Below are 14,398 nucleotides of genomic sequence, written 5' to 3'. Positions count from 1 at the left end.
AAGGAAGTGAACGTGTTCTTGTGTGATATTTATTTCTGTCAAATAAAATTGCAAGTGAGAACAATATATTGGCGACCGTGACATGATAGGACAGGACACTTCGAGGCTCAGCAATGAGGGTCGACCAAATGACCGTGGTGATTTTGCGGAAAGCACTGGCATCCTGAGGTTTACCAATGGCTGGAAGCAAAGCGGACGTACAAGGGAGGTTGCGCCAGGATTTGATAGATAACGAGGAGGACCAAGACAATTTTGACTTTGAAGTCACCTTGGAGGAAGAAACCAACGACCGGGTAAGCATTATATTCGCACAACTAACTGTTCTGATTCTGGCCCAGTCTGAAAAATCGAGGCCCAGGCTAAAAAAATCGAGGCCCGGTCTAAAAACATCAAGGCCCAATCTCAAGAAATAAAGGGCCGAATCAATTCTTTGGTCAAAGATCTGGAAGAAGATATTTAAAAAATTAATGACGAAATCAGCAGCTTAGAATTAGACATAAAGTAGTAAGTGATATGCACACCTTGGAAAACAAAGTTGAGGAGAAGATTGGAGAAATTGAGCGAGAATTCAACAATCTTAAAACCGAAGTAGGCCAGGAAGTTACGAAGTTTGAATCCGAGGTCAATAGAAAAATTTCATCCCTAGAGGAAAACATGTGTATAGGCAGTATTCAACCTGGCAGAGGTATGGACCACCCCTTGGGATACCGGTTGATCCCAGAGTTATCAAAGACAGCCTACCGGAATTTCATGGGAGGTTCGAGGAGTGTCCTAAAACATTTCTAAAGACATCGGAGTCTCTACTTGGTAGGACAAATATACCTACAAAAATTTATTTGCAAATTGTCGGCCAGCAAGTAAAAGCGTCAGCAGGAACTTTGTGGCAGAACATTAAAGGGCTCAGCCTCGACTGAGAGGAATTCAAGAAAGAATTCCTCCAGAGATTTGACTCTCTGGCTGTCCAAACATCAGTACAAAGTAAGTTCCTAACTGAAGCACAGTCCAGTGGAATGAGTGCAGGAGGTTTCGTAATTCAAAAACTCCAGCTCTTTAATCCTTGAACCGGTAGTTGAAATAGCTCTAACTGATGGGTGTGCAACACACATTTGCAGTACCTGATGTATGTCACTCTGACAGATGTATTATTCACAGAATATGCACATATAATACACTGAAACATTCAGCATGAGGTGGACTATTTGAAAAGTGGTTTTCATTTACCCTTAATGTAATATTTTTTAAAATTTTCTGCCCCTTTAATTGCGCCCTCAAAAAAATAAAAAAATATGTTTTACTTACACATCAAATATAAATGACTATCAGTTTTTCTGAAACTTTTTAAAATATACATTTGTAGATAAATTAATTCTGATGACAGTCATGCAAATTTTAAGTGAATAGTGTTAATACTTTAGGAATTATTCAATAAAAAGTACGTTACTTGATAGAGCTCTAACCGGTGGGTGTTAATAACCTACCTCAGGTGGCACAACACTTATCCATTATACTGCATTAGGCCCTGAATTTACAGATGCATTTAGTTCTATTAAAATATCTTCATCATTTAAATCCAAACTTGTAGCCATCATGTGTGCATGACACACAGTAAACAATGAAAGCAAGTCACAACAAAATCAACACGTGTTTCAAAGCTGTACGAATTGCGACCTTCATTTGTTTAAATATATCACACATAAATGGATGTATTGAACACCGAAACATTTCACATTCCAAGGAGAATACATGCCTGATGAATCCTGGCATCTAACGTAAATATCCACAACTTCTGCTACCTGTATTTACTGGTAAAGTAGACCTGACTATCTATCGTCAGCGGCGGTTGAGATAGGCGCACACCTGCCGATCTATCGTCAGCTACCGGTTCGAGGGTTAAGAGAGTCCACAATGGGGAAAATATGGACACGAGCGTCCCTTATATAATTGAACTGCTATATGATAAGGTTCGATCACTTGTTAAGGTGGCACAACCAAAAACATTTGAAGCGCTCCATCACATCATAGCAAAATTAGACGAAAAAACAAGTTACCATGCCTCAAAAACGAAAACCTCAACAGCGGAGGAACCCCGGAAATGTTACCGATGTGGGCGGACTGGGCATCTAAAAGACTGCTGCCCGGAAAACTATATTGGGACTGTTTGAGTCGGGGCAAGGATGGTTCTGGAAGAATGAAGAAGCCCCAGAGACATTACACCTGGCTAGAAGGTGAACACATTGGTCAAATCTATAGTGCTGATGAACCTAATCCACCCCACCCGGCTATAAACTTGACGATTAATGACAAGCCTTCCATCGTTATCCTTGACACTCAAGCTTCACACTCATTTGTGAACATGAATATGGCAAAATTATTAAATCCTGTTCATCCTGCTAAAGTGGCAACAGTCAAAGGGGCAACCCGTGACATACATTACAAGATTGAGGGTTATACCTTTCTTCAAGCCAAGAAGTCATAGATATACCAGTAAAGGTTGTCAAGGATTTGATACCTGTCATGATATTAGGACATGGCTTCTTAACTAAATATGGGGTAGTAATAGATTATACAGCCAATGAAATATTCTTTGGTAATAAAAACAGAATTAGGTTGGCATGGGTAGAAAATAAAGCCTTTGAGTCGGAAACTTTAGAAACCAATATATTGGCCGAAAACAGGGCTGTTGAGGGTGGAGGGGAAGGAAGACCTTGAGAAGTTGCTGAATAAGTTCCCAGAGATTATTACTGATAGAATTGGATTTACCACAATGGTGAAACATAAAATAATTTGCAAGGATAATGCCCCAGTTAAACAAAGGCCTTACCCACTTAACCCAGATAAATGAAAATTTGTAATAGAAAAAGTCAAGGAAATGGAGAACGAAGGATTGATTGAACCTTCATTACCAGGATGGACTTCTCCAATAGTACTACCTAAGAAGAAAAATGGTGATTACTGACTGTGTGTGGACCTACATCAGGTAAATAACAAGACTATATCAGATGCCTACCCCATGCCGGATCTCCAACATCTGATAAAGCAAGGTAGTGGGGCAAAAGTCTTCATTACCCTCAATGTGAACTTTGGCTACTAGCAAGTGGAAGTCGAAGAAGAGTCTCGACCGATGACTGCTTTATCCACCCCAAGAGGACTCTATCAATTCAGAGTCATGCCCTTTGGTCTTAAGAATGCTCCAACCAACTTTATGCGTTTGATGGACAAAGTTTTGTCCGGATACACAGGCGAATTTTGCCAGGTCTATCTGGACAATATCCTCATGTACAGCAAGACGTTTTCGGACCATTTGGAACACCTAGCTAGAGTCTTAGAGAGGTTGAGGATTCTCGGACTTACCTGCCAATTATTACAAGTGATTATTTTACCTGCCAAGTCAAGAAGTGTCAGTTCGCATCAAACTCAGTTGAGTACTTAGGTCATGTATTGACGGACAAAGGATTGGAGAGACAAACTGAGAAGAATAGGGTCGTTCAGGAGCAGGGAAGGCCTCGCATGAAATGCCAGGTACATCAATTTTTAGGCCTTTGTGGGTGGTACAGTGGCTTTGTACCACACTTTGGGTTCTCGCTGGGGGGTAAACCGCAGGTCCTGTTAGGTGTAAACTTGGATATGCCGACTTTCTCCAAGTTGCTAACAGATGGCAGATGGTAGCACGTGTATGGAGTTACAAAGTCTGACCAAGTTTCAATTGCAGCGACATCATTCGGAGGGTTTCAGAACTATGTCTGCCATTGAAAGCAATTTTAAAATTGAATGCCTTACATCCTTAACTCCTCTGTTCGCTGTCTCTTTCTTTCTAGAGTGGAATAGATAGCGAGACTACACCGGCACCACACATAGTCAAGCAACGGAACTAGTACAGTTGCGTATAACTCTTGAACTTCTGAGAGATGAAATCGTTAATATTTGATTTGAAAAAACTTAAAATCGTACTTCAGACAGTTCTTTGCATTATCATAATGCAATGAATGCCTTGCATTCAAGGAGAATACACCCCTGATTTCATTAGTTTCTTTATTCATTGATATGGTGAATAAGTACACATTACTTCTTTAAATTGTAAGAAAAAACAAAAGATAGTGTTATATTCCTTGAACTGATATCACTGATGAAGGGAATGGACGATTTTTCCGAAACATGTATGGTAAAATAAATAGTTTCCTATCATTATAAGATGTATTGACAAGGTGGACTCAAGTAAAACTCATTTGAATAGTTCTTTAATAGATACAGATAGGTCTTACAGCGACGATGGGATAGGAAAGGCCAAGGAGTGGGAGGGAATCGGCCATGGCTTTAGTTGAGGTACAGCCCCAGTATTTGCCTGGTGTGAAAATTGGAAACCACAGAAAACCATATTCAGGGCTGCTGACAGTGGGGTTTGAACCCAGTATCTCTCCGATGCAAGCTCACAGCTGCGTGCCCCTACCTGCACAGCCAACTCGCCCGGTATTGCAATTCTTCAAGGGATAAGGTATAAGAAAGTTATACTTTGCATTTGGGTGGTATGAGTAACAATTTCCTCCTCTGTTTTTTCTGATATATTGCAGTGTGTTATGCAACATTTAAAAATGTAAGCAGCAAATTAGCATCTTGCCATAAGATAGATCAGGCAAGGAAACTTTTCTTTAAAGACATCTAAAGCACATTCTTCTACCCTTCCTGTTATTTATGAGTTCTCTAAACATTAAAAACAGCTAGATCACTCAAATTGTGAAAGCAGAAATAAGTCATTCTTTTAGTGGATAAGCAGAATAACCTTGAGTTATAGAGAAAAAAAACAACAACAAAAAACACACACACACAAAATATGAGCCATTGCATTATGACCACCCCGACCAGGGGTTATTTAATGTGCCTGGAGCTGAAAGAGTAACACGCAATATGCTGGTAGCATGGTATATACAGGGAAATCCAGATATGATACTGCACAGACAAGAAAAAAAAAAAAATTATTGTAGAGGGACTCATCGTTATAATGAGGTATTTAGAATAATGGATTCTCATGTTAATTCATGAACACAGTAACATCTGCAAATTGAATTACATTAACTACCTGCCACATCATATCATTTAATTCCCAGTAACATGAATGAGGTTTGTTTCATTCCCACATCTATTTCTCCAATTACCATTAATTTCTGCTGCAGACGTATTTGTTTCCGGGAACGTGAAGCCATACTGCCAAAAATTGTGCTGTATGTATAAGGAAAGAGCACTTTGAACCATCTGCACTGTCTCTCCAGGGCGAAACATGACTGCTACAGTTACAACTCTCCGTGGCATATGTGTCAAGTCAAAACAAGATAACAAAGGGGCTGTTTTAGTTTTAAGTAGCTGTCTGATAGCTACAACAACACTGTTGTTTAAATCCTTCTGGTAGACACACTACCTAGATCTTCCTGGATTTCTGTAGCTGCTGAGTTCCCAGAGTTGCTCAACAAACCCACCCGTCAGGTATATACACAGCTATAAACACTCATGCTTGCTATGCTTACACAATAGGAAAATTCAATCTTCGTATGGCAGTAACAGATGTTCCTAATTACTTTTGTGCTTGGATTATCATAGTACCTGGAGGAAAACACATTACTGGGGTCTGAAAAGGCAATTGTAATGGATCAATTTATTCTTAATAAGAATATCGTAAAATTGAGCGGAATTTTACATTGAATTAATAGAATTTATTCTGAGACCGGAATATTTTATTGTTAGAAAGGGGATTATTGGTGTATCACTAATCGTTGTATGGAGATTTCACTGTACAAGGCACATCTACAGGCTTTCTGTTAGTAGTGTTTCCAGTGTTTTGATTGGGGTAAGCGGTCAATTTCTCCGCACTTGATAGAGAGCAAATTGTAATAGCATGCTGCCTTGGTATCAGCCTCTCTGAAACAGCACGACTTGTGGGCTGCTCTCATGCCGCTGTTGTGAGCATGTATCGAAAGTGATGCAACGATTGGCAAACAACGTGTGTCATCGGCAGCTCATTGATGCCAGAGGCCAGCAGACATTGTTCAGATGAACTGCGGGGCCATAGTTTGAGAAATTGCCAACAGGTAAAACGGTGATGACCAGGCCAATGTTTCCCAGCACACGGTTCATCGAACACTGCTGATCATGAAACTGTGGATGTGAAGACTCAGTTGTACTCAAGTGCTGATTGCACTCCACCAAAAGTGGCACAAAATCCTTGCCAATGGACTGTGGATGATTTGAAAAATGTCACATGGTCCGATGAATCCAGATTGCTGGTTCACCATGTTGACGGCCGAGTAAGTGTATGCTGATTTCATCAGAGGCTATGGCCCATGGTTGCACGGTCAGGCGGAAAAAGGCTGGTGGAGGAGATGTGATGCTCTGGGGGATGGTTTCATGGGGTACACATATTCTGAACGGTATCTGAATGTTATTGGGAACTGTCTCCATCCATCAACAGTGTTTCCTGATGGTGATGGCCACTTTCAGCAGGACAGTGCACCTTGCCACACTGCCAGGATTGTGAAGGACTGGTTTGATGAATATGGAGGTGAATTTGCTTTAATGCTGTGGTCCCCAGATAACCTTGATATTAACTCCACTGAACATTTGTGGTTTGTTTCGAAGAAGCAGATTTGTAATACATCACCACAGCCCAGCAGACTTTCCGCCAACTTGCTGAAGCGATGCCTTGTCAATTGGTCTAATTTCTGCGGTGTCCTATATCATATTAGGTATGTGGTTATAATGTAATGGCTCATCGAGGTATATACACACCAACACCACCACCACATCATGGTATTCGTTATGCTGCTGAAACCTTTCTGGTTTTCATTCATAGTGAACTGCATATGAAACTCTTGTGCAAGGAAGCAGGTGCTGCCACCTCTTGGATATTTCATGCATATACTACTGTATTCTTGCATGCTGAATGTTGGAAGTACACTGGATGATCCCATCAATGTGTCAATGTGCCTCGTAGGACAATCACACCATTTGACTGAACCCATGTTGTTACAATGCATGAACAAGGGCTGTCTGTTCAGGACATGGTCGGTGTGAACCATACTGATGTTGTGAAGATTTGGAATCGCTTCCAAAAAGAAAACAGGGAGTGTGGAGGATTTGTCTCATACTGGATGATTACTGTCAATGACAGCCGCTGAGAGCCAATACCTTTGCATTTAGGCCCTCAGGAACCTTGGTAACAGTGCAACACAGCTGTGCAACCACTTTTTGGAGGCTACTGGCACGGCTCTTATATCACAAACTATCCACAATCATCTTCACGATGTGAATCTGCATGCTAGGTTTCCATGGCGATCACTCTACTCACTCAGCACTAGCGTAATGCCTGTTACAGGTGGGCGAGAGAGGATGAAAGTTGCGACGTGTCCTCTTCACGGATGAGTGTAGGATCGCTCTCAGCTGTGACAATCATCAAAGTAATGTACGGAGACAGCCTGAAAGCACTGAACACCTCCATCACCATGCTCCACGGGTCCAGCAATAGGGAAGGTCCATCATGGTTTATGCCGGGATCATGTATGGCTGCCAGATCCCACTCATTAATTTTGAAGGCAAGCTGTGGGCAAAGGTATATCAGTACACTGTCCTCAAACCATTTGTGCTTCCTTTTCATCAACACATTGGTGACGGGTTCAACATAGAGGAGTATGATGGTTAGAGTGCACCTTGCGCCTGGCAGTTGACTACCTCCAAGAGGTCAGGGTCACTCGGGTGGAGAGGCCTGCATGTTCCCTCAATCTGACTCCCATTAAGCACACCTAACACCAATTGAGACGGGCTCTCCAGTGCTGCAGGAAACCCCCATGTGCCTTGGCAAACATCTGTAGGAAAACCGTCAAAGAACAGGACAGGGTGGACCAAAGACACCTAGATGAATTGGAGGACAGCATGCCTTGAAGGGTGCGGGCCTGCATCGGTGCCAGTATTGTGAGATTCAGATTGGTTGCAAGATGGCAGCTTTCTGAAAGAAGAGCTCTATTTTTGGTTCTGTATGATTGTGTCTGCAATACATTGTTTCTTTGCTGTACATTCTGTTGAGTAACATGTACCTATAAGATCATATGGATTACTGTCTGGCAAAAAACCAGAGTGATGGACAACTAACAGTCTCTCTCTCTCTCTCTCTCTCTCTCTACCCCTCCCCTTCCCTTCCGCATGTGGTGGAACCCTGCAGGTTGATTCGTACTAGAATAACCTTTCCTAAACCTGAACTGCCTTCTATCAAACATAATTTTGCAAACGTGTCTAATATAATCAGAAAGAATGCTTTCCGATAGCTTACATGTAACACTTGTTTGCTTGTCTAACTCTAGTCCTGTTTCTCTACGGGATCGGATATGAGATGAGATGAATCTGTCGTGGCTGGTGTTTATGACCAGATTCCCTTCCTGATGTCAACCTCATCAGAGGAGTTAATGAGATGAAATGAATGATGTGATATATGATAGTAGGAAGGGAGAGGGTGAAACCTGGTGCTGGCACATAGCCTACTCCTGTCAAATAGCACCAAGGGGTCTGCTCATGGCTTGACATCCCCATCCAATGGACAAATCACCATCAAGAGCATATATGCCTTCACTCCAGGCCACTCCATCTCCCAATGGGACATAACCAAATGTCTGAGCTGAGAGCGAATATCACTTGCTGGGACCTTGTAAGGCAACGGGCGCATTGTAACAGCCTCCTTGGCAGCCTTATCAGCTAATTCCCATCCACAGGGGGTCCAACACATGATACTAAGCCGCAATCCATGTCCGCGCCGAGGTTGCCCCTTTTAGTCGCCTCTTATGACAGGCCGGGGATACCATGGGTTTATTCGTCATCTGTGCCCCCCAGCAACAGGGGGTGCCTCTTAACTAGAGGCCCCAAGTTCAATTCCTGGCCAGATCAGCGATTGATCTGAGGGCTGGTTTGAGGTCCATTTAGTCTATGCGATTACAACAATTGAGAAGCCATTGTCCGATGGTGAGATGTGGCCTCGGTTTAGAAAGCCAGGAATAATGGTCGGGAGGATTCATCACACTGGCCACCCATCAGTGTAATTTGCAGTCCTTCAGGCTGACCGGTAGTTGTTTGGCAGGAAGTCCCTTTAGGACTGTAGTGCCTTGGGGGGGCAGTGGAGAATTTACGTTGATTACAGTTGGGCCCACGAGAGTTGAAGTCTGACATTTGAGCGGCGAAAGCGGTAACTACGAAGTAAGTTGCGTTGTCATAGTTACCTCAGTCTGCAGCTTATCACTCTTTCATACAGGCTGAATATTTAATCAACTATGTTGGCCTAATGCAATTCAATAAATTTTGACCCATTCCTAAGCTCGTGTTAATAATTCCGGCGTTTATGACGGAACATGCCATTGCTAATAAATATGAGATTTCATATTCACTAACCTGACAATAACCCCAACAAATGTACATATCAAATAGAGAATAGAACTGTACAACTAGCCACGGATTAACTTACAACAAAAAATAACAACGAAAATAATATTCAGGAAACAAACATGTCAGTAATTACATAAACCAGCAGCAACTAATGCAACTAACACAGTACTACCCGAATAATATCACAAAAGCGACTGAGAGCAAGCCAACCCACGTGGCGATAGCATCCTTAAATGTGGCATTTCTGTTATTGTTGCCATAACAACAGCCCATTTCCGAGCAGCGTTAGTCAACTTTTTCTTGCCGGTGGCGCTAAACGTCAGACTTCGACTCTCGTGGGCCCTACTGTAGAATATATATTGATTTAGAAAGGAACACTTCACATTAATCTTCAGATTGAAGTGCAGTTGGTCAAAGAAATGAGATTTACCATAGTGTTTAACACATTGGAGGGGCTGCCTGACCGAGGTGGTAAAGCACGCTCGGTTCACCCGGAAGGATGTGGGTTCAATTCCCCATTAGGAAGTCGAAAAATGTAAGAAACAAGATTTCCACTTCCGAAGGTGCATATAGTTCTGAGGTTCATTTGGCCTACACCAAAAATGAGTACCAGGTTAATCCCTGGAGGCAAAGGTGGTGGGGTGTAGACCTAACTACTCTGCTCCATCAAGTGTCCAGGTTACAGATAGTGGAAGCCTTTACTTTCCACCTTTCCAAGGTCCTTCATGGCCTGTATGAAGATTGCGTTTTAAAATTTTTTTTAACACATTGGTTACAGGCTCTGAACTCAGGCTGCTATGCCCTGTTGACCTGTTAAATATATCATGCCCGGATACGTATTGAGATCTTCACTACTGGAAGAATTTTGTGAAGTGTTTTATCTTCAAATATGTTTCCGAAGTTCTCACTGGGTTGTCTTTTGAAAAGTCATTCACACAGTCTTTGATTACTACATTCCCTGTTTATATCTTCACCGGCTGTGTCTTGAGTTACTCCTGTACACCAATACACAAACTTGTTGTGTGTTGTGTACAACTTGATGTCGAAGGATGAAAATAACTTACTTCAATAGTAACTAATAATAATAATAATAATGTTATTGTTTTTATGTCCCAGTAACTACTTTTGATGGATTTTGGAGACTCCAAGGTGCTGGAATTTAGTCCCGCTGGAGTTCTTTTCCATGCCAGTAAATCTATTAATACGAGGCTGACGTACATTATATGAGCACCTTCAAACACCACTAGACTGAGCCAGGATCAAACCTGTCAAGTTGGGGTCAGAAGGCTAGCGCCTCAACTGCCTGAGTCACTCAGCCTGCATGCTTATCCCCCTGCATGCGGGGACAGTAGTGGCGGCTAGAAGTGGTAGCCAGTGAAATGACTGGACAGTAGGCTTACACATGAGGACAAGTAATGGCTTCCACTTTAATGTTCTAGTGGCAGCCAGTAGCTAGTTTTTGTGTGTACGTGGTGAGTGCAACATTGTTAGAGGATGTGCGAGAACATGGAGGAGGTTGATGAAGAGTAAGAGGAAGCTGTTGGATGAGGCTGTAAGTGATATTGTAAATTGTTTAAGCGAAGAGCTTCAATAAATATTAACCAAAAATAGAGTATTTACATGTTTTCTGTGCCTGCTCCACTTTCTTTTGATTCACTCGCTTTCAGGAGTTCACCTCTGTACGTGGCCTTTATATCTTTTATACGGGCTCTCAAATAACTCAAGTTGGGAATTGTGACCCCCTAGTCTTATTGATTCACCTTTTAGCTTCATGACTGAACTCTTCCTCTTTGCCTTGTTGGCGTAATCAGAATGATGAACGTTCCTTAGTAGTACATAGTTTATGTAAGTTTCTAAAATTGTACCTATATTGTCCGTACTCCATTTTACACTAGTATTTGGTTTTGTCTTCACTTCTTCAGATTGTGAACACATTTCACAACAAAAGCAAATCACAAAAGTAGTTCCTCCTTCAATAGAGCCTAGCGCTCTACTGGCGGCCAGTACCTTTTAAGACACGTCCAGTAATGGCTGCCACTAGGTCACGTGACCCTGTTAAAGGCCCTCTAGTGTTTGTATGTTCACTAAACTCAAACATGCTTGAGTTTGGTGGTCGCCAGTAGCTAACTGGATGTTGAAGTGGAAGTACTCATGTACTCAGGGACAGTAGAGGAATAATTAATAGCAGCCATTACTGGCTAGTACTACTGGCCGCCACTACTGTCCCCATGTGCAGGGGGCTTTACTTACTTCAATGCTACTATCTGATTCACCCTCATTTGGTAGATATGATAGGGAGTCTGCATGTAATTTGTCAAAAATATTGGTCTGTTTACAGGAACTGCCTGTACTATGCCATCTTGACAGCAGCATTGATATTCTGAGTAACTCTACATTTCCCATAGGTGGGAGGGAGAATGAATATTTCAACTTCCTTTCACCAGAGATTGCCAGTTGACAAAGTATAATAAGTTACATAAATTAAAATTGGATATTTGGTGTTATCGTAATTCCTCACTAATTCTGGTATAAGTGCTTTTGCATTAATGATACTGAACCTTTTAATGTAGTAATTTATTTATTTAATGTATGGCAACACATTGGAATATACAACAATATATAAATTATATACTAAAATTACTAGGGCGTTATTACTATTAGACATAAAACAGAGTATATAATGACATTGTATGCACTTATATAGTGAGAGTTAACTTGTTTATCCAGTTAACAGCATCTGGAGTCAGCGTTAGAAAGTCCTTCAGATCACCCGAGTATGATATAATACTACAGTGCTGCACAATGTGTTGGATGGTCTGGGGAGTTGCTCCACAAACACACAATGGATTAGAAATTTTGTTCCATTTGTAGAGGAAGTCATTAAATACTCCATGGTTTGTACGAATCCTGTTGGCAGTTTTCCATGTACTCCGAGCCAGATCAAAACCAGCTGGTTTAATTTGGGTATTTGAAACGGTTATAATGTATGGTGGTGCATGTTGGATCCATTTTTCTTCCCAACGATCGTTTATATTGAAGCCCATATTGAAAAGTTCAACAGCAGATTTTATTGCTGGATGTCTGGATTTTAACCTGTACCAGATATTGCACTTGGAATGTAGTCATGAATTGGAAGGTCAGGGTGATGCAATATTTTCTTATACTCACATAACAAACCATCCTGTCTTCTCAGTGCAGGTGGATGAATGTGACTTAAAGTTGGAAGCCAAAATATTGGTGTAGATTTTAAACAGCCCGTGGTTGTACGCATTGTAGTATTCAGCTGGATGTCGAGGTTGTTGGTATGGTTGATGTTTAGCCAGACAGGAGCACAATATTCTGCTGTACTGTAGACTAGTCCCAGTGCAGAGCAATGAAGTGTTGCAGCTGTTGATCCCAATGTAGCCACACAGCTTTTGAAGGATGTTGTTCCTGGAATGAACTTTGGCTGTAGTATTATTCAGGTGTTGTCGATAAATTAGGGATCTGTCAAGTGTGACACTCAAATACTTATGAGTAGGATTATATTTAACTAGATTTTCATTAAAATAGATTTTCAGTTGTCGGTTTGCCTGTTTGTTATGAAGATGAAAACATGAAGATTCTGTTTTACTTGGGCTTGGTGTGAGTCACCACTTGAGGTGATACTGCCATAGGATTGAAAGATCATCTGTCAATAACCCATGGACATGAGCAATGATCATCCCCCAATGTAGTAATAACTGTATCTGATATAAAATTTAGATTAATTTTATATAGTTGAAAAGTATGCACTGAAAATTTTGGAATAGTTCCTGTGGCATCTATAATTAATCCTGTAACTTTGGTATTCTCACTAACACTGTATTTTTCCTTTAGGTATTAATTTTCTTGGACTGGATGCATGGAGACAAATCAAAGAGGTGTGCCTTTAGCAATCTTGGACTCTATATCCCATGACTCAACCAGAAGAAATTCTTAACCCATCCAACAGATGGTAATAGAGATTAATGAACTAAAGGTGCATAAAAAATAAGAATTCTCATAGCCCATGTACTACTGTCGGCAGAGAACTAGGAGAATTCTCAGGGCTCGTCACCAGTGTGTTATTAACAGAGAAAGTTCATTGTTTATTATGCTATAGTCATGTTACTGTCTCTAATACTTTCACTCAGAACATGGACATTCTTCTTTAGAGTTTTTTTCATTTTGTGTTTTTGTTTTAGGCCATAAATTGTCAACTAGCAATATCAATTCCCTATGCAGATTTTCTGAGAACAGTCACACTTTAGATAAAATGCTATCATATATGATTGTGCAATAAGAATGTCAGTGTTTGAAAGTATATATTTGTTTACAATTCTGGATGTGTTTAATTGTACCAGTAAAAGAGGATAAATGAGAACTAATATTAACCTTGCAGGAGCATCTTCCCCTGCCCCCCCGCCCTCATCAGCCAGCAGTGGCTTCTCAGATGACGACAGCCTGCACTGTGACATTGGACATGGAGTCACCTTGGAACAGTTTGTGGAGAGTGTGAGGAGTCGAGGGCGCGTTGGACTTGTCCAAGATTATGCTGAGATCCGAGCCCGGCCACCAGATGGTTCCTTTAACCATGCGCGGTAAGTATCTGTTTCAGAGAAATAGGAAAACTAAATTTAATTTTGGAGGACCTAACACACAAGTGTTATTTTCTATGTTACGAATGAGAGTTTATTGATATTTTGGCTTAATAGGGTGAAAAACCCCTATTCCCTCCTCATCTGTACCAGTTCTTCTAATGATTCCTTTTCTCCATCTGTGTAAGCCTAATTTTACTATTAAGATCATTTGTAAGTAAAATTGTAGAGCAAATGAAGTTGCCACAAGTTTGTACCAGTTCTTCCAACAATTCCTTTTCTCCGTCTGTGTAAGCCTAATGTTGCTATTAACCTGCAAGTGGTCGGTAGCCGAATTGTAACAAAAGTGGTTGCGCGTGAGACTTTCTCTCACATTAAACTTCATTTAAAATAAA

The 14,398-nt window shown here is 41.1% G+C and overlaps 1 protein-coding gene across 1 annotated transcript in view; it reads left to right on the top strand.

The window, feature by feature from the left end:
* LOC136858665 (tyrosine-protein phosphatase non-receptor type 9) overlaps positions 1-14,398 on the top strand; it is a 524,482-nt gene that overhangs the window by 469,911 nt on the left and 40,173 nt on the right. Inside the window, exon 5 of the mRNA XM_067138380.2 lies at positions 13,808-14,006. Within this exon, the coding sequence (XP_066994481.1) occupies positions 13,808-14,006 (199 nt within the window). The remainder of the gene's footprint in view (positions 1-13,807; positions 14,007-14,398) is intronic.

This window comes from Anabrus simplex, chromosome 1 (assembly GCF_040414725.1).
Source record: "Anabrus simplex isolate iqAnaSimp1 chromosome 1, ASM4041472v1, whole genome shotgun sequence".
Classification (NCBI taxonomy): Eukaryota; Metazoa; Arthropoda; class Insecta; order Orthoptera; family Tettigoniidae; genus Anabrus; species Anabrus simplex.
The sequence above is the reverse complement of the archived record's forward strand: the minus strand, read 5'-3'. Positions and strand labels throughout refer to the sequence as shown.